The 23,001-nt window shown below is 39.7% G+C and overlaps 1 protein-coding gene across 3 annotated transcripts in view; it reads left to right on the top strand.

The window, feature by feature from the left end:
- LPP (LIM domain containing preferred translocation partner in lipoma) overlaps window positions 1–22,729 on the top strand; it is a gene marked incomplete at both ends in the record, with an annotated part of 650,944 nt that extends 628,215 nt beyond the window's left edge. For all 3 annotated transcript variants that reach the window (XM_080696758.1, XM_080696760.1, XM_080696759.1), the window contains 3 exons: window positions 13,582–13,760; window positions 19,620–19,740; window positions 22,601–22,729. In XM_080696758.1, coding sequence (XP_080552884.1) covers window positions 13,582–13,760; window positions 19,620–19,740; window positions 22,601–22,729 — 429 coding nt within the window. The remainder of the gene's footprint in view (window positions 1–13,581; window positions 13,761–19,619; window positions 19,741–22,600) is intronic.
- Between the last annotated feature and the right edge of the window lie 272 nt (window positions 22,730–23,001).

Below are 23,001 nucleotides of genomic sequence, written 5' to 3'. Positions count from 1 at the left end.
AAATGCTCTGTATGGGCACTCTGCTCGTAGCTGGCTTTGGCAAGATTTGAATATAGCCCTTGGCTTCTGGCTCATTTATTCTTGTCAGTGTACCATACAAAATCCCCATAAACATCTATTTTAGCAATGTTAGTTCCAAATAAGGCTGGTGTTAGCACTGTGATCCATAGATGAGTCTTTTCTTCCACCAGAACTTCTCACTCTGATTAGAATATGACCTGAACACGGATTATCAGCCACAGTTATCAATAAAACAACAAAAAAATGGACCCTGCCAAGTGCATTTGCCACAAACTATACATTCAATGATTTCCCTGTGTGTACTCTGAAAGCATGATATTTACCTGCCCTGTCACATATTAGGTGGTGTGTGTGTGTGTGTGTGTGTGTGTGTGTGTGTGTATAAACATAAAAAGAATAAATAGATGTTGAAAACAAAAATTAAAAGCCTATGTTTTCCTGAATTCATTATGAAAGTAACTGTGTGTATCTGTGCATGCTTCTGATAATTGCACCTTCCCAGTAATAAATAACGGAACCTAAGTTCTATTTATTATTCTGATGCTAGTGATCCAGTATTTTCAAACCTAACTTACAATGGTAAATCTTCCTAGAGAAAAGACCTTTATACTCATAACTTGAGATCTCTTCATATTCTTTTTTTATTTTTTATTGGTACATTGTAGCCATACATCTTAATGGGATAGAAGACATGCATGCACATATCACTCATTTAGCTTTTCCTCAATTACCCCCATTCCTTCCCCTCTCCCTCCTTCTCATGTTTGCCTTACTAATTGACTTCGATACATTAATGACTGTACATCCTATACAGTAGGGAATTCCCCTCTTCCCCCTCCCATTGCCCTCAGTTAGATTGCCTTATTTGCTCATCTCTCGTTTCTTCCTCTTCATCTAGAGTTTTCCTATGACCCTTTTCCTCCCTAGCTTCCACATATTAGGAAGAACATTTATTTTTTTTTTACTTTTTATGACTGACTAAGCTCAGCGTAATGTTCTCGTTCTATCCATTTTCCTGTAAATGATCTAATTTTGTTCTTTATTATGACTGAGTAAAATTCCATTGTGTACATATATCCCATGGTTTTGTAATCCATTCATCTATTGATGGACATCTTAACTGGTTCCATGGTTTGGCAATTGTGAATTGTGCAGGTATGAACATATATATGCATGCATTAGTTTGGAAGTTTGGTTTCCTTTTTTTTTTTTGGTGATACTGGGGTTCCTGGAAGTCCTTCTACCTCTGGGCTACACTCCCAGACCTATTTTATTTTTGGAAACAGTGTCTCTTAAGCCACCACGGCTGGCTTCGAACCTAGGCAATCCTTCTGTCTCTTCCTCCCAAGCATGGGGATTACAAGCATGCGTCGCCATGCCCAGCTGGTTACTATTCTTTGAGTAGACACCCAGAAGTGGTATTGCTGGATCATATGGTAGGTTCATTCCCATTCTCCTGAGTATCTTCTATACTGTTTTCCAAAGTGCTTGCACTAATTTGCAATTCTACCAGCATTGTATTAGAATTCCCATTTCTCCATATCCTCCTTCTCACATTACTCAGGTCATTTAATTTTCATAGTCTGGAAGGTAGATAAGGCAGAATCCTTAGTATACCTTCTATAGATGAGAACATTATACTCAAATATTTTATGACTTCTTTTCAAGACACAATGCAATTCCAGCTTCTCAGAAAAGCAACTTCCTCAGTGGAACTGATCTGGGTATCTATTAATAACTTCTTTTTGTAGTTTGTCAATAGCAAGTAATCTGAAAACTGGACCTAAGATATCATACCATGTAGCCAAGAATATGATTATCTTCTCTGAGTCCTGAATGGCCTCCATATTTTTCAGCGTGAAACAGTCTTGTACTGACAGTGACAAAACCACATAACCCAATGTTCTCAGATCTATGTCTTTTTCTTGATGATATAAATAATTATATTAATTTTTTCATATTCTTGTTAACAAGGGCAAGATACAAAAGAAAAGTTTTGGTGCTCCAGAAATAATCCTGTGAAGATGGTGGGAAAAGAGCTCTGCATAAAAATCATGTCATCCAGGACCTGGGCTCACCTCTTTATCTATCTAAACAGATATGACTTTGAGCAAATCCACTTATATGAAGGTGGTGGCCTACTATATAAAGAAGAGTGTTGGACAAGATGACTAAAGCAATATTTTTCGAGCTCAAACAAACCGTGTGTTTATGAAAGGCTGTGGGTAGCAGCGTATGAAAGATTAATAACTACATTCATTGTGATTGCAATTACATTGAACCTAGATAGAAAGATGAGACACTTATTATTGGAGTAGAATAATACTTCTTTGACTTTGGACCTAGAAGATTTATATTCAAATACTGATCATGTTTATAGATGTGTGGCATATAATGAGGTAAGAATTCTACTATACCAGCTCATTTTTTATATACCTGTTCTACTAGATTGTTGAGGGGATTGAAGTTCTGTTTTTGTACATTTTATTCCATCAAATCAAGGGATATTTTTTTATTTGGGTATGTAAAGGGATGCAAATTGGTTTTATGAAGAAATCAATGGATATTGAGTATAATAATATTTACATAAAATCACTTTTCCACAAACTTAGGAGGAAACCTGGGGAAAGTCTCTTAAGAATCCAGAAGCCCATTTTATGTTATGACATTGCCTAGTTATCCAAGAGTATCACATACAGAATTTCTTAGATAATCCATGTTTTAAAAGTGGAGACATAAAATATAGGTAAATTAATCATAAAGAAAAATATGGGAATATGCTCAGATGTATTAAGTGACCAAAAGATTCCAAGTTAATTAAATATTAGAATTTTTAAGGAGAATGATATACAATTTTATATAGCTAGGCACTGGAAACTTGCTTTCATATATATGGTCTCATTTAATTCTTACATTACAATTAAAAAGTTTCCCATTGGTCAAGAGAAGTGAAAACCAAATCCAGAAAAATCAAGACTTTTCAACCCAGATTTCCTGAATTTATTTACCATTAATTATCTTACTGTACATGATAGGCTTTCTGTTCTAATTCCTTGTGAATAAGTCCTAACAAGACTATACCTTAATGATGTTGTAAAGGCAGATTTCTTACTTGGCTTGGAAGGAAAGGAATTCTGTTTTTTTTTTTAACCCTCTCACAATACTCTCAGTGGAATTCTGTGATCTTTTAATTTGCCCTTGGCATGAAAGTCTGACTCATAATCATCAATTCTTACCTCCCTTAATTTCTCAAGGATTATGAGACATTCAAAAAACGTGTTTCAGAAGGCCTAGCATGTCACATGGCATATACATTTTAAAATATAAAATACACTACTCTAAGCCTTAAGGTATAGATAAACTAAATGTCCTTTAATGGAGTTTACTAATTTTTTTTTTTTTTTTTTTTGCAGTCCTAGGGATAGAACCCAGGGGCATTCTACCTCCAAGCTACATCCCCATCCCTATTTTTTATTCTTTCTTTTGAAACAATGTCGCATTGAGTTACAAAGGACCTCACTAAGTAGCTGAGGCTGGCCACAAACAGTGATCCTCCTGTCTCAGCCTCCCAAATACTGGGATTACAAGTCTGTACTACCATGCCCAGCTTTACTAAATTATTAAAGCTTATATTGCAATCCAAATTCTGGTGATAAAAAATAATCAGGATTATAATATACTTTGTGAAAAATGTGATTTGTGGCTCATGGCATATTTAATAAATGGACTGAGTTTTGTCCTTTTTTCTGTTTTTATTGTTTTAGAATGGTTATTAATTAGAAGCTAGTTTTTATAGTTCAAATAATCATGTATTTTTTTCTAAATCCTATGTTAATAATAATATCTTGACCTTATTTGTGCTAGTTTGATAAATGGATGCTCATGTCTGGCAATTCCAGGTCGGTTTCCCTTAAAATTTTCTGCCAAAACACATATTTTAGTGTCATTTTCTACTTGTGTCATGAATTTCATTTCAATGCAGTATTAATCAGAGACTTTTTTCAAGGAAGATTTGATAATGAAGATTCAGGCTATAACATCATTAATTCCAAAGAATGTTAAAATAATTTTGTTTCAAGAAATTACAAACTCAAATCTCACCTAGAAAGGATTCTTAGATTAATAAACCACCACCACACTGCCTCCTCTCTCACTATTTGTAGTTATTCTCTTTTCTATGTTCTTATCACACATTACTCATGCCTCTATAATAGCAATTTGTTGTATCCTTTGCCTCAAATTAGTTATTTACAGATGTGTCTACTTTTCTCATTACCGTGGAGCCTCTGGGTCTTTGTCTTTTCCTTCTTCCTTTGCACCTGACATGATCTTGGACATTTAGCTCTTCTCTCTAGGTTTTCTATAATGCTGGGTAAGTGGGTAGTCAGCTCTAATCTTCAGAGAAGTAGATGAATATTTTAAAAGGTATTTATAAGACTGTGGAGGTAGCAAGGGCATTGAATACAGAGTGTTATGTTCTCAAAAGACTGGCAGAAGTGTAACCCACCCTCAAAAAAAAAGAAGAAAAAAATATTGAATGTTCAGTTAGGTATTTCATATTTTTTTTGTTGTGTAGGAGGAGAGTCACAATATCAAAAGAAACTATATTTTAAGTATTTAATCGCATCTTACATATGGTTTCAACAATTTTCCTTCTTGAAAAATTAGAATTTTCATCTATAAAGGAGGAATTTTGATTCTGATCAGAAAATCACAGTCATAAGGATGGCATCACACTAAATTTGCTACCATTATTTTTAGTTTGTATTGAAACACATACCAGATACAAATACTAATACAAATATAGATATAATCATATAAATATAGGTGAAGGGCATTTCTAAAGAGCAAACAGGTATAATAAAAGATGTATCTTTGACAGAGAGGCAGAGCTATTGGAGGATTTTATTTTTTTACTTAAGATTCACTAGGAAAATTACTAAGATGAAATGATGTCTTTACCGACAGTGGACACCCAAAAGTCCTGCCATTTGGGAAGACAGAGAATAAGTATGTGTTCCATAATTAAGTCAGGCAATATAATTATCTGATTTTAAGTAATTACATTGGCACTACAAGAAAAATTTGCTGAATCATAGCCCTATTCTCTCTTTACTGAACCACATTGCCATTCTTTTGGGACTACCTATGATTGAAATGGGCTTCCAAAATGTTTTTTACATCATGGCTCAAGTGGAAAATGATGGCCTTTTTTTAGTTCATGGGAATAGGTGGATGGACCTTCTTCTGATCCCAAAATGACACTGTGTCTCTAGGAACATTTGGCCCCTTCTAGGCCTCCAAAATATGGTCTATCTGCATTTTTGTCAGCTTTTTTTTTTCTCTCTTTGTAGTTGTAACAAAAATATCTGATAAGCACAACTTAGTGGAAAAAAGGTTTATTTGGCTCATAGTTTCAGACGTTTGGGAGGTTTCAGAAATAAGTCCATGCTGAGCTGGCTGGTGGCAACAGGGCTTTGGGGTATGATGGAGGGGATAAAAGGCCACACACAGCAGCTCATGGTGGTGGGAAATGTGTGTGTGTGTGTGTGTGTGTGTGTGTGTGTGTGTGTGTGTGTGTGAGAGAGAGAGAGAGAGAGAGAGAGACAGACAGACAGACAGACAGAGACAGAGAGACAGAGAGAGAAAACAGCATGCAGTCCCCAAGGCTAAACCCCCAGCAATCCTCCCCTTTGCCTCTTAACCTGGATGCATTGTCTACACATGAGGTTTGGGGGACATTTTAAATCCAAATTATAATATCCTGAAACCCACATGGAGCCTACTGTGTCTTAGTCTGCTGCTTGAAAAGTATTGAACTAGAGAATTGTTTTACATGGTTATACAGAATTATCTTATGTAAAACTCTTCCTCCAAGTTATTAGTTCATCATCTAACACAAATCTAGGGAACATCCGTTTTATGCAAGCACGCTATTGTAGATGCTGGGGATCCAACAAAGAGCTTTCTACCTTACCCGGTAAGAGTTTGAGAGACAAACTGTTCTAGGATTTGACATGATTCCTGTCCATTTCTTTGCATGTAAATTGCAAGTGACAAGCCAGAATGTCGTTTGATTACAGTGTGGTACATCTGATATAGAAAAAATATTCTTCATTGGATAGAGAATCGGAAGACCTGAATTTTGACTCCACATGCGTCACCATCCATGATCACTATCCCTGCCCCACTTTCTTCAGTCCACAGTTGGACTACAGTCATGGTTCTCAAAGTGTACAATGGGAACCTCCACAGGCTCCATCTGTTCACTCTCTTTGTGTCTGTGTTAGCTTCTACTCATTTAGATGTACTGCCTTGATAAATTGTTTCTGTAAGCAAAGGATTAAGATAGAAGCAAGTGAAAGAAGTTGAAAACTCCTGGACTAGAATAGTCTCTATGACTCTTCAAGATCTTTAATTTTCAAACACTTACTTTTGTTTTTGTACCAATGAGACAAATTTTATCCAGAACATGAGATGTGACCCCTTTTAATCCCAAGATCTTTTGTTTCACAGTAATACTTTTTGCCAAAAATAAATTCTAAATCTAATTTTACCTTTTGATTTTATAAAATGAAAATTTTAACATTTCTAAATGGTAGCAATCACTGTGTGTGTGTGTGTGTGTGTGTGTGTGTGTGTGTGTGTGTGTGTAGTACTGGAGATTGATCCTGGGGGCATTTTATCTCTGAGATATACCCCCAGCCCAATTTTTTATTCTTTATCTTGAAACACTGTCTCACTAAGTTGCGGAGAGCCTCCTTAAATAATCGAGTCTGGCTTTGAACCTGCGATCCTCCTGTCTCAACCTCCACACCTGGCTTTAAACAATCAATTTTGAATCTTCAAATACATTTGATTCTTGGTTGAAAATACTCAACATTGAACACATATATACTTATATAATATATAAATTATAATGATTGTCCTATTTTATCATCATGCTAGTAGTTAATGTCTATGTTGCCTATATGCTTCATTTATATTCAGATGATTCTTCCAGCTTTTCTGTCTGTGAATTAGACAAGTTATTTATATAATACCCAAGAATAGAAAAGCTACAACCAGATTATATCTCTAACTTAAAAACAGTTGCTTTGGGGAGTTTTATATGCAAGGTTTGTGTGCAATTTTGTTTTTATTCTTACCTAAAATTTTGTTTTTAATCACAATTCTGTTGCTATCATTTTAGAAACCTTTATAAGCTATGCCTTTTAGCAACTAATTACTTGCTGCTCCTCTGCTAGTCTTATCTCTTCTCACTTTACCCATAATTTCATTGGAGTACCTGGCTAAAATATTTTCTATGGAAAAACTCTTCAGTTTCTTCTCCAAACAGAATAAAATGTAGATTCTTTATTCATTGTAGGCAATAAGGCACTCCGCAGCTGGTTACCAGTTCATGCTTTGTGTCTTGGACTACGCAGGTCCTGGGAAAGGATGCTTCTAATTGTTGTACATGATGTACAGTGTGCTGCCCAGATGCCTCTTTAAGACCAGGCCTCTCCCCCGTCCCTCCCCCCCAGCTGCTTGGAGTGTTGACAGGTTAGCATTTATAGCTGGCTCCCTGTGTAATTATCCTCAGCTGAAGGGAGTCTCATCACCCAACACTGTGCCTCCTTCTTAGGGACGCTCTGTCGCCTCCTTCCATTGACTGGTAGGTGCAGGGATATAAAGGCCTTAGCCATTAGCATCATTGGAGGACAATTCTGCAGGGTGATCCCAGCTGTCAAGTTCTCCATGGAACCCACAGAGGACTTTGTTTTTGTTTTAGTACTGGGAACTGAATCCCAGGGCATTCTACCTCTGAGCTACACTCCCAGCCCTTTTTCTTTTTATTTATTTTTTTAATTTGATGTAGGGTCTTTGCTTAGGCTGGCCTGTAATCCTCCTGTCTCAGCCTCCTAAGTACTGGTATTACTGGCATGTGCTACACACCCAGCCAGAGGCCTTTAAGTATATCATAGTTACATTGCTCTTTTCACCCAGCTACTTCACTTTCCCACAGATGTGACTACAAGGACACTCCTCAATAACTTCTTGTATGCAAATCTCTGCTTTAGAATCTATTTTCTAGGAAACCCTCTGGGTGTTGTTGTTGTTGTTGTTGTTGTTGTTGTTGTTGTTGTTGTGTTGGTGTTGTTGTTGTAGCTGGTGGTGGTTTTTTTGAGGGGTAGGTAGATAACCATTTTGTTATACAAGTATCATAGGGGAAGCATCATATATTCAATCCTATGGAAGTGGAGAAAGTGACTTATTTGTCTTGAAGTATAACAGAAGGAGAATTTGAAAAGAACCTTTAGAAGAAGTGGCGTTGTATCCTTTCTTTTGAAGAATGAGTACACATTCTGTAGCCAAAGAGGGTAATAGAGTAATCTTGGTTTATAAAAGAATTTTGTTTACTAAAAGTGTGGTGTAAAGAGCTCAGCATTTGAGCTGAAAGAGGGGATGTGAGGAGCAATGGAGATGGATCAGGGGACTGGCTGTCTACTGATTTGGAAGGTTCTTAAACTGGAGTGTGCTCTTCTCCTCTAACTCTCTGTCATATGTGGGCCAATTTACAAATACCAGATGTGATCTGAATAGACATCCTGACAGACATTTCTCTCCTATTTATTCTATCAAAGTCTATTTTCTTTCAAAGTGTTTGCAAAAGCCAGGCATGGTATACACAGTTGTCATTCTAGTACTTGGGAGGCTGAGACAAGAGGATTGTAGGAGCTGGACATAGTTGCCCACACTCTAAATCTCAGTACGTGGAAGGCTGATAAAGGAGGATCACAGGTTTAAGGACAGCCTCAGCTTCTTAGTGAGACCCTGTTTCAAAAATTAAAAAATAGGGATGGGGGTGTAGTTTGGAGGTAGAATACCCCTGGATTCAATCACCAGTACTACAAAAAAAAAAAAAAAAGGATTATAGGTTTAAAGTCAGTCTCAGCAACTTTATGAGGCTCTCAGCCACCTAGTGAGACTCTATTTCCAAATAAGAAGTAAAATCATGATAGGGGTATAGCATAAGGTAGAATGTCTCTGGTTCAATCCCCAGTACAAACAAAAAGTATTTGTTATTAAACACTTTACTTTAATCTACTTTGGAAAACCTTAATATTTATGTGAAGAGTGTTTCTTTGTCTGTGTAGAAAATAACAACATGTTAAACAGATACAAATTTTTCTTTTGTGGTGTTTGAAATTCTTTCATTAGCACTTTCTGAAATTTTAAACGAGAAACCATAGTAAAGTTAGTATAGCCCACTTTACTTTTTTTTGTGGTACTTTATTAAGAGATGAACTCCCCTGTCAAACCTTGGATAAGGGATTACCCAGTTGTTTTTAGTTACATCTCTGGTAGTAGAAACATTGACTTTTCCCTGTGTTAATATGATAAGTAATATAATAATAAAATTGCAGAGTTGAAATTAATCATCATTTAACCAGTTAGAAAACTGAGATCAAGAAAGAAGAATTTTTACCTAAAATAATGGGTAATGACAAAATCCTGGGAAATTCATATTTTTCGCCTAGCAATTTTTTTCTGAGTATATAATGAATTTTTCAGACCCCTCTCTAAAATACTGGTAGTCAAGAAACTAGGGTACCATTCCCACCTGTTCCACATGAGCCCCATGACTCAGTTCTATGATGGATTTGCTCACCTGTGAAATGAATGGCAGCCTAGACTAGCAGATTCCAAACACCTTTCTCCCTGACTCTGCGGAAGAGTCTGAGAAGCTTTGTCTGAGGTCACCAGTGGGCCAGGAGAGACTGAAAGAGGAGGAATGTGGTAAAGGAAGGCTAAGTTGTCCTCTTCCATTATTTTCTAGCCCAAGCTGCAAGGCTGCTGCTTTTTTAGTATCTTCATTTCTGATGTGGGTGAACTTTGCAATAGAATATTTAAGGCATATTTTTCACTGTTCTTCCTTTGTAGCAGAAATGTCAGATTACCTATCCTTTGAGCAGAGCTTCCATAGACCATAAAGTCTTTCCCCAGTAACCTTCTAAGCCTTATATGTTGCTGCTGGTTTTGAGTAAATGAGCTGAATATTGCAACCAAGCCTCAATGCAAACAAAAACATTCTCTGGTCAAGCATTTTCTGGTTTGTTCAACTCCATTACAGAGCAGAGTTGAAAAAAAAAAAGTTAAAACCCACAGAGAAGCAAAACACAAGCCCCGGGAAGACAATTTCCAGCCACATTAGCTCAGATCACTAGGGTAGGAAAGAAGCAGAGCCCTCGTTCTCCAGACCATCATCAGCTCCAGGCTCTCAGCCTGTGCTCCTATGCTATTTTAATTTTACCACTTCAAAATGGGGAAAAAATAGGTTAACAGTTTCCATGAGTTTAGACTGTGACCAAAGGCGTGCTAGGCAATTTTAGAACCTCAGGCAACCACAGCTCTGAAGGGAGGATGGTGATGGATTTACCCATTCAACTTGCGATAGTTTCCAGAGTTGAGCGAGCTGGGCCACCGCTGTGTGCCAGGGTAGGACTGAACAATATTCTTTCATTCATTCTTTATGCACACATTCATCCCTGGTTTGTTTCTATTCCAGGAAGTAGTCTGGGTACAATATGGGACAAAGAAGTATATTTTAAAGTCTCGTCCCTTAATGAAATTGTAGCCTAGTAAATGAAATAGACATTCACAAATAGTTTTAATGAAGTACATGTGGTAAGTGCTATAAGCAAAATAAAGTGCTCAGGAGAGGGAAAGAAAGAAGCAAATTAACCTATAATGTGGAAATAATAATAGGACTTTTTTAAAGATGGTTGTTAACGCCCAGCGTGGTGGTGCACATTTATAATCCCAGTGTTTGAGATGCTGACACAGGATGATCGCACGGGTGGAAGCCAGCCTCAGCTACTTAGTGAGGCTCTCAGCAACATAGTGAGACCCTGTTTCCAAATAAAGTATAAAATAGGTCTAAAAAAAAAAAAAGAAAGAAAGAAGCAATTCATTCCAACTAGGACTGTCAAGGAAGCCCTCTGACCTGTAGCTCAAAAGGTCAAAATGGAAAATTGTGATTAATCTAGGAATTTGCCCACATTACAAAGGTGGGCAAATCTCTCATTGGTCTGAAAAGCTGAGCTTAGAAAGGAAGCTTGAATACCACATGAGGAATCAGCTCTATTTTACATTATGAAGTCATTAAGTTTTATAATCAGGAAAAATACTTGGTCTCACTGTTGGTTTTTGTTTTTTTGTTTTTTTGGTGGTACTGGGGTTCCTGGAAACCCTTCTACCTCCGGGCTACACTCCCAGACCTATTTTATACTTTTTAAATGTGAAAACAGGGTCTCTTAAGCCAGTGCAGCTGGGTTCAAACCTGCGTGATCATCCTTTCTCTGCCTCCCAAGCACCACGGGGATGACAAGAGTGAGCCACCATGCTGGGCTTCTCACTGTTGTTTTGGAAATTAAACTGGGAGTAATTTCAAAAGGAGTATTACAGGAGTGAAAGCAAGAGAGCCAGTGCAGAGGCCACTGCCATAGAGCCCTCATCAGGACTCTAGTGACCTCCATGCAGGTGCATCCTGCCTCACAGACATCTAAAGATTCGCAGTGTAGCAGGACCGGTACTCAATGTCCTCATTTCATCCAGCTCTGTGTCTTCCAAATGAGCTCGGTACACTCGGTCTATTCCGGACTCCCATGTGTCATTACAGGTAGCTTATTTGGAATATAGCATGTCATATGTGAAACATGATTGTTTGGTGAAAACACAGGGCTCTTAGAATGAAAGTGAACCTTTCAGAGTTCTTACTCACTAAATGGCATCATTGGGAAGGATGGTGTGTATTTTAAAAGAAAAGCTAGATATATGTAATTCTTAGTTGGCACCAATTGCCATCAGCATTTCTACCAAGAGTTTGTGGATCATAAACTTAGAGATGGTGTTTTAATAAAGGTCTTAAGTGTTCAGAAGCCTCTATGATTTGGGTTCTGCAGCTGGTTTGCACTGTCCCAGTCATCGGACCACTTTAAAAAGTTGAGGGCCATGATGTACCCTGTCACCACTAGGTCTCTCATGATGAACCAAGTTTTAGAGTAATAGTGAAGCCAGGTATGGTGGCACATGTCTGTAAGCCTAATATTTATAAGGCTGAGACAGGAGGATTTCAGGTTCAAGGCCAGCCTCAGTAACTTAGCGAGACTCAATTTGAAAATAAAAAAATAGCTGGGCATGATGGCGCACACTTGTAATCCCAGCATTCGGTAGGCTGAGACCAAAGGATCGTGGTTCACAGACAGCCTCAGCTACTTAGGCCCTATGCAACTTGGTGAGACCCTGTTTCCAAATAAGGAATAATAATAAAAAAAAAAGGTAGGGGTGTAGCTTGTAGGTCAAATGCCCCTGGGTTCCATCCCCCAGACTCAAAAAAAAAAAGAAGATAAGACAATAAGATAGGAGTAGGGGTGCAGTTTAGAGGTGCAATGTTCCTAAGTTAAAACCCCAGTAACAGCTGGGCATGGTGGTGCACGCTTGTAATCCCCGCACTTGGGAGGCTGAGACAGGAGGATCACATAGGTTTGAAGCCAGCCTTGGCTGCCTTAGTGAGGCTCTCAGCAACTTAGTGAGAGCCCATGTCCAAATAAAATATAAAATAGGTCTGGGAGTATAGCTCAGAGTTAGAAAAGCCCCTGGGTTCAGCCCCCAGTACCACAAAAAAATAAATAAATAAATAAAATAAAATCCCAGTAAAACACACACACACACACACACACACACACACACACACACACACACACAGAGTTTAAAAATTAAAAATAAAATGACTGAGGGTTTAATGCCCCTGGGTTTAATCCCTAGTAACACACACACACACACACACACACACACACACACACACACACACACACACACACAGTAATAGTGAAGAATTCTCCAAGTAGAAAACCCGATGGCTTAGTTTGGTGATCAAATTAGTGCGATGAGCCCACCACCTGGTTTTGTAAATAAAATCTTACTGGAACACACCATGCCCACTTGTTTATGCACCATCTCCGATTGCCCTTGAGCAAAACTGAGTTGTTATGACAAAACCAGAAATATTTACTTTACAGAAAAGTTAGCTATTACTCTTGCCATAATGGAAAGGAGCAAAGTATGTGTTTTGGGGTTTTTTTTTTTTTTTTTTTTTTGGTGGTACTGGGGTTCCTGGAAGCCCTTCTACCTCCAGGCTACACTCCCAGACCTATTTTATACTTTTTGTAATTTTTGAAAACAGTTTCTCTTAAGCCAGCGCGGCTGGCTTCGAACCTGCGTGATCCTTCTGTCTCTGCCTCCCAAGCACGGAGATTACAAGCGCGCGCTACCACGCCCGGCAGAAAGTATGTGTTCTAAGTCCCGGAGTTGCTGCCTACTATCTGAGTGACCTTAGAAAAGCCGCTTGACCTATCTAATTGTGTTTCCTTTTTCTCTATTATAAAGACATACACTTTGCCTTCCTAGGAGTGCTGTAATGAGCACACAAGCCAGTGTGTTTCGGATGCACCTTGTCATGCTGTGTGGAGTTCCTCCAGTCTCAGCCTAACATTGGGGTTTTCTTTCCCTCCTCAGAATACTCTGGAGCAGTGCAACGTGTGCTCCAAGCCCATCATGGAGCGGATTCTCCGTGCCACCGGCAAGGCCTACCACCCGCACTGCTTTACCTGTGTGATGTGCCATCGCAGCCTGGACGGCATCCCATTCACTGTGGACGCAGGCGGGCTCATCCACTGCATTGAAGACTTCCACAAGTAGGCAACCTGTTCTCCCTTGGAATCTGTTCTTACATCCTGCCATCTGGCCTGTACATTCTTCTCTCTCAGAGCTATTAACTCTCAATTTACTGAGACCCATAAAAAGCATATTTCTCTAGCCCCTCATTCAATGCAAAAATTCTTATCAGGTAACCTTTGTGATAATACAGCTTGGCTTCTAGTTTAAGGCCTCTCTGGGACTTACCCACGACATCATTGTAGGGCTCAAATTGTGAAAACTTGACTCAGCCCCAGAGTTTATGTTTTACAAAGATGCAGGATCCTGGTTGAAACACGAACAAGATGTGTGATAGTGGAAATTGCTCAACCTCTCTGAGCTCTTCAGTTTGGTCATTAGAGCAAACCTTGTCCTAAAGCTCTCTGAGCTGTGACAACCTCTAACATCCCTGCTACTCTCCAGATAGAAGGCTACTGTGGACAGACACAGAGGAGAGTCAGTGGACCTTACCAGTGCAAGCCCGCACACATCCAGAGTCAGCTTCATGCCATCAACAGCTTATTCTTGCCCTTCCCTTACCTCTTCCCCAGCCCAGGTCTTCTCTTCCTCTGGCCACTTCTCATGCAATTGATTAATTGACCATAGTATTGTGTGATCTTTTGAGGAGGATTAGAAAGTAGAGATTCAAGATCAGGGCAGGAAAAGTAACTTTTCTCTTCCTCTTTCCTTCATTCCTCTTTCCTTCTCTTTCATCTATTGTAGTTGGGGTTTCTGAGAAAATTATGCACTTTCATGAATTTTGCTTATGTTTAGTTGGCCAATTTGTTAGTTGGTTAATTGGTTGATCACATGTGTTATGTATATTTCCGCACGCTATGGAAGGCATTGGCGCGACTCCCTAATAGCAGACACTGACACGAGTCTTTTCCAGCTTCTGTTTGCTGGACGGTGGCTTTGAGCATGGTTTCTGAGACTCTGAGAGAGAAGCAGCTCATATGGCTCACCACTTTTGTATGTGTGTTCTATGGCCTCAAAATGTGCAGTTTTGTGGGTTAATCTTTACCACTGCTGATTTTCAACAGCCAGGAGGTACTTTCCACCAGCAGTTTGGGGACCTGAGAGTCATATTTTAAAAATGAATTTCCTGACCACTTTCCAAGTAGCAGAGAAAGTGAAAACCTCCAAAAGACGTGAGGCTGAATGAATTTTAAAAACCCCAGAGGCAGAAATTCTCAACCTGAATTAGACAAGGAAGGGCTCACTTTTAAAGGGCAGTCACAGCATAAATTGTACTTCACATTATTGGTATTTTTAGCTTGTAATTACACATGAAAAAAAAACCTGCATCTATTTAAGGGAAGTGAAAAGATACCAATGGGGAGTGTATTTCTGTCACCGTTTCTCTCCTTTCTTAGACTTACCCTAATCCAAGAAAGACTGATAGATATAATCAGAGCACACATGTTTCTGTTGCTAGAAAAGACTGATATATTACACCCCTCAATTAAAACAGGAAATCAATTCTGACAAATGTAAGTTTATATCGATGCCATTTATCTTTCATTTGTAGTAGTAGGGAGCATAATTAGAGACTTGAGACTGGTGACATAAGTGTGTGGGTCTGAAACTCCAAAAAATCAAACTAGAGTGACTAAAGAAAAAAAAACCTCAAACCCCAGCTATCCTCCCTGCACACTAGTTCAATGCATGCTAAAACATAACTTAAAAAATTGCATAATTGGCTGGAATTTATGGGGAGAGGCTTTTTGATATTTTTCTGATTTACAAAAGGAAAATGAAAGAACATTTTTCAGAACTTTTCTTTCTGAACCTTGAAACTACTAGAACAGCCGGGCGTGGTGGCGCACGCTTGTAATCCCCGCGCTTGGGAGGCGGAGACAGGAGGATCGTGCAGGTGCGAAGCCAGCCGCGCCTGCTGGCTTAGGAGACCCTGTTTCCAAATAAAAATGTAAAAATAGGTCTGGGAGTGTAGCCCGGAGGTAGAAGGGCTTCCAGGAACCCCAGTACCACAAAAAAAAAAAGAAAGAAAGAAAGAAAGAAAGTACTAGAACAGAAAGACTTGAGAGCCCAGCACAGGGTATTGTCCCGAGGCCATGAAGAGAGCAATGGGGCAGAGCCTCCTATCAAGGCAGTTGGTAGGTGGGGCTTATTTTTCATCCTTCTGAATGAATCTCCCTTTGTTAACTGTGTGTGTGTGTGTGTGTGTGTGTGTGTGTGTGTGTGTGTGTGTTGCTGAGGACTGAACTCAGAGGCATTCCACCTCTGAGCCCCAGCCCCAGCCCCAGCCCTTTGTTGTTTTGTTTTGTTTTGAACAGGGTTTCACAAGGTTGCTCAGAGTCTCGCTAAATTGCTGAGGCTATCCTCCAATCTGTGATCCTCCTGTCTCAGCCTCTCAAGTACAGGGATTACAGATGTACAGATGTGCACTACCACACCTGGATGTCTTTGTAGACTTTTAGGAAATGTATTTCAATTCAGTTTAACTTACATTTACAGAGAAACCTGCATTAATACCGATTACTATGCTAAGTGCTGAGGGAAAGACTGACAAGTACAGTTGTACAGGTACATACTCTCAGAGGAGTCCCTGTGGGCAGGGAGCTAGCCAGGAAGAAGACAGGGAGCCTGTGCAGACAGGACAGCGCCGCAGAGCAGAAAGGGGCAGCGCGGGAGACAAGCACAGGGGGGCACAAGAAAGCGTGTGGCCCTGTGAGCAGCACAGGCTTTGTGGACGTAGTTTTTTTTTTTTTTTTTGAGGCTCTGGGATGGAACCCAGGGGCATTCGACCTCTGAGCTACAGCCCCATCCCTATGTTTTATTCTTTATTTTGAAACCAGGTCTCACTGAGTTGCAGAGGGCCTCCCTAAGTAGTTGAGGCTGTCAGCAAACTGCAATCCTCCAGGTCTCAGCCTCCCTCCCGAATGCTGGGATTACAAGCGTGCGCCACCACACCCGACTAAATTTGAAGAGTGTGTTAAGCAGGAAACAAGAGGACTCCTGACAGGGAGTGTAGAGGATAGTTTTTTGGCAAAGCCACAAATTGGTATTTCAGAAGCTGCCACTCAAATTGCAGAATTTGGCTTCAGGAGTGGGCCACGCCCCTGTATCCACCTTAGGTCAAAGTAGGCTAATGTCTTCCAGCCCTTAGGGCATGAACTCTTCTGATGTCAGTTCAGGTCAACTGAACTGCTTCAAATTCAGGTCAACTGAATTGCTTACTAACTGTAAGCACCCTGGTAAACAGGTACACGTGCACGCGCACACACACACACACACACACACACACACACACACACACATTTCTGTCTCACCTAAATGGCCATCCTTATAGCCCAAACTCAATTGCCATCAACTATAGTAAGACTTCCTTGATTTCACCACCCCTATCTCCCTGTCTGAATTCACATCTCCCTATTTGTATTTGATCAAGTTTTAGTAATCTAGTCTTAGAGCACTTACCACAGTGTGATTCATAAATATATATATATATATAATAAGTATATATGCATACAATTTTAGAGAAATCATCTTAAATTATTTTTGCAGTAAAATAAAATATCTATAAAAAGTGATAAAAGAGACACAGGATTTGTGCTGTAGTCCCTTCTTTTCTGTGTTCCCAGTGGCGGTGCTATGAGGAAGCCCAGAAAAGCAGGGTTAACAGCCTCTTTCTGTGTGTTGAGGCTTTATTCTACTCTCTCTGCTTTCTTAGCAGGGATAGCACCCTGATCCATTTATCTGTTTAATCAGCATCCATTTGTAGATTGCCAGAAATATGCTGGATACAAACTGACTATGATCATGGGCCCCTTGGCTGTAGAGTAGAAATGAGAAAAGTACTTCCTCATAATGTTATTGTCGATAGAAAGTAATATTAAGTGTATAAAGTACTTAACAGAGCTTGGCACATGGTAAGCACTGAATAAATGGTAGCTGTAATCAACAAAAGTGTTCTCATCAAATTTATTTATTTTTATTATTATTGTCCACTCAGTGAACTAAGCATTGAAAGGGACCATCTGGGATTTTGAACTCTCCTCAGATTGCCAGCCCAGGAACACTGAGACAACCTCCTAGCTCTTCACTTTGCTTTTTCCCTTCCTAGAAATGAGGCCAATTTATAGGAAAGAGTCATTACTTAGCAAGAGTATAATTTATGTCTTTCCAAAGAAGGACATGGAGATTGAACAGAAAAGCCAAATAATATCTTCCTTATCCCGAAATGCAACCAATACTTTACTTCATTAGATATTGTTCAAAAAAATTTTTTTTGTACCAGTCATGGTAGTCAGAGATGGGGCAAAAGTCCTATTGTTTGGAGCTCACAGTTCAGTGGTCCCCAAAGTTATGCAAATGATTACTATAAAAATCGGTAAGTTCAAAGAAAGGAATTTTCTCCTGGAGGCCTAAGTAGTTCTGCTTGCAGAAATTGGGGAAAGCTTATGGATCCAGTAATAAGCAAAACATACTTCTGCCTTCACAGAGTTTATAGTTCCAGAGGGTTTGGGGAAAAGAAATTTTACAGTTGATCCAGAAGCCTTCTTATTTCTCTACTGATGACCCAGATTCAAAAATAATCAGGTAGTCCAAAGCCATTTTATTTTACTACTGTATAAACTTCTTACATAAAATACCAATTATAATAACCCTGATTACTGCTGCAGTTCTACCATGATCCTTCTAATTTTTCTTTCATAGCAATCAATTGATCTGCTGCTTAATTCATATTTATTTAGATTACAGCCATACAGATGCCTTTTGGGTGCTGCCAGAAAAATTAATATGTACATATAGATCATAATGTATGTAAAAATGCCTTGACAACCATAAAGTGCTCTGCAAAGTATTAGATTACTATCATTATTTCCTTTTAAGTCTTACTACAAATAGATAAATTTTAGCATCATTAATCTTAAAACCCATTATGAAAAAAAGACGTGCAGTCTGTTTTGCTTTTAAAAAAAATCTCTTTAGTTCTCACCCATGTCCATTTCAAATCATGTCTCATTTTATACCTTACAAATGCCACCCCTAATTTCCAGATGATACAGTTGGACCTGTGGCCTATATTTTCAGTCTTTTAATCTGTTATAAGAGGAGTGTTAGGGTCAATAATAGATATTAAGAAACTATGAAATACTAAAAACCCTTTGCCAGTGTCCTTAAAAACATATATATGTATGTGATTATATATATATAACTTATAATTGTGCTAAAAATTTTTAAAAATAATGAATTTGACAGCTCTTTAATTCTTCACATGAATGTTTACAAAACAAAAATATAGGAAATGCAGATTCAGCCATGTAAGTTTGGTGCAGTATGTATTTAACTGACTAGCCTCTGTCATTTGGCAAAGCAGTATACTCAAGGCTTCTTATGGTGGTTCTTAGAATTCAAGACCCATTTCCAAGGAAGAAATTCAAATGACAGGAAAGGAGCTAAAGATACCAACTCCAGAGTATTTTTCCAGGGCTAGGGGAATGCACTGAAAGGTCTAGAAGCAAAAGCCAAAGAGAGGTGCAGGCGTGCCAGGACTTCCGTGTCCCTCTGCTGAGCCGAGTGCTTGTCGCGGGAGTGTGTACATCACATGTCACATGCTATGTGGACAAGAGCTCCTGGATGCCCTTCAGGGAAGCAGTTCACATACTCACTCCCCTCATCAGATTCACAGAATTGCCATCTAGTGGGATGGTCACAGTCTAACTCCCTCAGTTTGCAGGTAAGAAAGCCAGAGAAGGGCAGTGGCTTGCTCTTCTCTTTCCAGTCACCCAGGAAATACAGAGCAGGGGTCACACCTCTTCTTTCCTCTGGGTCTCGCCTCTTTGTCAGTGTGTGTGCTTCATATCTAACCAGAATTATCTCTCCTTTTTCAGGAAATTTGCCCCTCGATGTTCTGTGTGCAAGGAGCCGATCATGCCTGCCCCCGGCCAGGAGGAGACTGTTCGTATTGTGGCTCTGGACCGTGACTTCCATGTGCAGTGCTACCGCTGTGAGGTCTGTGGTGGGCACCCCCCATCCTCTGCCAGTGTATGGCAGGCATTGAAAGGCATACCAGAGCTGGGTGTTCGTAAATGTAGCAATTATTCAATCTGTAAAAGGCCTTGGTGTCTATATTAACAGACTTGGGTTTTAGATCTGACACTGGCATTTAATGCAAGTAACCTCGGATAAGTCACCTTACCTTTCTGGGTCTCAATTTTTCCACCTATACACAGACTCAAATTCCTAACTGTCCCAGACATGGCTGTGAGATCAAAATACTAAATTATACGTTAAAGAGTATTATAAGCTGTAAATTGTTAAGTTACTAAGAAATGGTGTTGTTGTTGTTATTGTTTATTATTATTATTATTATTATTATTATTATACTGAACATCTAACTTTGGCTCTGATGCTTTAGTTAATTCCTTCAGTGGAACAAAGATATCATTGTCATCCATTGAGAAGGATAAGCATTCGTTTTAGAGGGGCTGGAGCTTCTCGTTCAAGCCATGGTGATTCATTTACTTATTAGCAAGTACTTAGGACAGGAGAGCAGAGCACTGCTAAGGGAGCAAGGAGAATCATGCACATGTGGCATGAGAATGTGCAAAGCAGACCTGTAATCCAGGCAGGAGTGAGGATCCAGGCTTCTCAGGGGCAATCAACTGAAGCTGACAGAGGTGAACATGTAGTCATTAATACAGCAAAGGGCAGCAAGTCTCTCCCTGTAACTGGAGTATCAAGGGGGCACCACACTCAGATAATGCTTTTTAAATATTTTCTTATCTCAGTTGCACAAGTTACCCAGATCCACTCCTCAGATGCAGTTTTCTAACTTACTGCTAGCTTTAATGAGTGCGGTACTTTTCAGCCCACCTTCTATGTGAGTGATAATATGACTTCCTTCCCACCACATCCTCATGAGACTGGTTGTCTGGCCCAAGTAGGAGGTCTTCCCAGGGTACAGGCTGGTTGGGCTGTGAGGGCCGCTCTGGGACTGCACTCATCTAATTAGCTGTAACTGAACAGCTGCTTTATGTAGTGTGCTTTGTTTTGCCCTCAAACCCAAGTTGCATCTCTCCAGCCTTAACATGAAAAGAGATAATAAAAACCAAACAGCTTCTATACAAGGTTTTATGACAGTAAAAGTAAAGAGAGCAACAATGTCCAACCATCTTCTTTAAATAGGCCAAATGATGAGTGCATATGCGCCCTAAGGTACTTTAGGGATCCTTTTATAGATGGAGAACTGAGGCTCAAAGAAGGCCTTCCCAACATCCTCACGTCATCAATACACATTCTAACTCATAGGTTTGAACCTTTAAGTTTTGGCACTAAGATATACGTCAAATGTACCCTTCTTCCTCTCAGACTAAATGGTCGCTCTACAAATTCAGTTTGCTTTAAAACTGAATTGCCGAGAACTTTTTAGAAACAAAACTATAAAATAAGAAGAACAGTGAATAAGATGAGAGCAGTCCGCTGTTCTAGTCCTGCCAGGGACTGCATCGCACAGGGCAGATCCCTTCCCTCTGCCCTCGCCTTCCCCATCTGTAAAACACAGAGCTGCACCCCCACTCTGCAAGCCTCCTTCATGTGTTGATGGATGATGCTATGCTTGACTCTGGGCTCCTTAAGGTGTCCAGATGACTGTAGTTAATAGCTCATTAAAGGTTTAAGACCAGGGCTTTGTGAAATAGCCTTCTTTCTTTTTATTGTGATAAAATGTTTTGTTTAGCTCCATTACCCAGTTTTCCAAAGGCCTCTGGAACTACAGTCTATCCTCTTGGGGTTTGTTTTTTTGGTAGAAGCAAACATCCTGGGATCTTAATGGTGGCAGCTGTCCCACCCGGGACCACGCCCTGTTTGAAGGGGAGTTTTATTTGTCATATGCATACAAGAGCTTCAGTAATCTCCTTGCCACAGTGGTAGACAGCAGAGATGAGGTGTGGTAGTTGTGGCCTGATAGAGTGTCTACTAAAGTTAGCCAAGGCACATGCCACTGAATAGAGTTCTAAATATTTATTTTCCAAAGAAATTTCCACATCCACCAAAAGCAAGCTTTTAAATGCTACATGTAACACTTTCCAAAATGGACCTTCAGAGGTGCTGATAACATTAGCATAATCCTTTTCAGCTATGTAGCTCTTTACATTTTTTCAAAATGCATTTATGTCCATGACCTTCCTTGGGCCTCCCAATAGCTTGGTAAGGGGTTATTTTCAGAGTAGTGGGCTTGTGTATGGTGAGCAGACAGTGACAGAATGAAGCATGATACCCCAGAGGCCTGTCTCCCATCTAGCTCTCAGTCCTCTAGACCCTGGCATCTTCTTCCAAAAGTACAGCAAACCATTGCTCTCCACTGCCTTGAGACTTTTAGTTTCTTAACTACAATTGGAATAAATATGCAGAAGCCATCAGTGGCCTTGGCAAGAATCACTCACTTTGTTTTTGCCCAGAAATGGCGAAAAACTTTTATTCCTGCACCTGTATATTCATTTTGAGATTCACATACTGGCGATAAAAGGTACAGATAAATAATTTTGTTTTCTCTTGTTGTTGTTGCTTGGAGAGCAAACTGCTCCCTGGGAACCTAGGACAGTGCCTCTGTTCTTCCTGTACTTATGTTAAGTGACCTCGGGAGGATCGTTTTACTTCATTTGTATTTGTGTTCCCAATCTCTCCTTTAGTTTAAATCAAGATACACCATGTTATAAACTGGTGGAAGGAATGGGGTGGGTCAACGTTCTGTGGAGCAGGAAAGTAGTAGCCACATCGTGGCATCCGTGAACAGAAAACTGAGGAATTTGGGGTTCACAGATATACTTTACGTTTTCATTTACATGGTTCCCATCTATCTTCACTTTTCTAGGATTGCGGTGGTCTCTTATCCGAAGGAGACAACCAAGGCTGCTACCCCTTGGATGGGCACATCCTCTGCAAGTCCTGCAACTCTGCCCGCATCCGGGTGTTGACTGCCAAGGCGAGCACCGACCTTTAGATTCAGTAGCCTGTTCAGCTGCACAGTGCCTGGCGCCAAGAAGACTGAAACACAAGAACAAGATAAGAAATAGGAGAATAGAGGCAAGGCAGTTAAGCTCTGCAATGGTCTCTGTGCTTCATTTGCTGTTAAACTTCAAACTTTAAAAACACGTAGATTAGGAGATTTTTTTTTCAAGTTCTTACCAAGTACACATTTCACATTGAATCATGTAGGGCCTCCACAGGCCTTTGTTCCAAGTACTTCCACATTTTTGCACGGATTATGCTCCA

Source organism: Muscardinus avellanarius (genome assembly GCF_963383645.1).
Source record: "Muscardinus avellanarius genome assembly, chromosome: 5".
Lineage (NCBI taxonomy): Eukaryota > Metazoa > Chordata > Mammalia > Rodentia > Gliridae > Muscardinus > Muscardinus avellanarius.
This window is presented reverse-complemented; position numbering and strand designations above follow the sequence as displayed.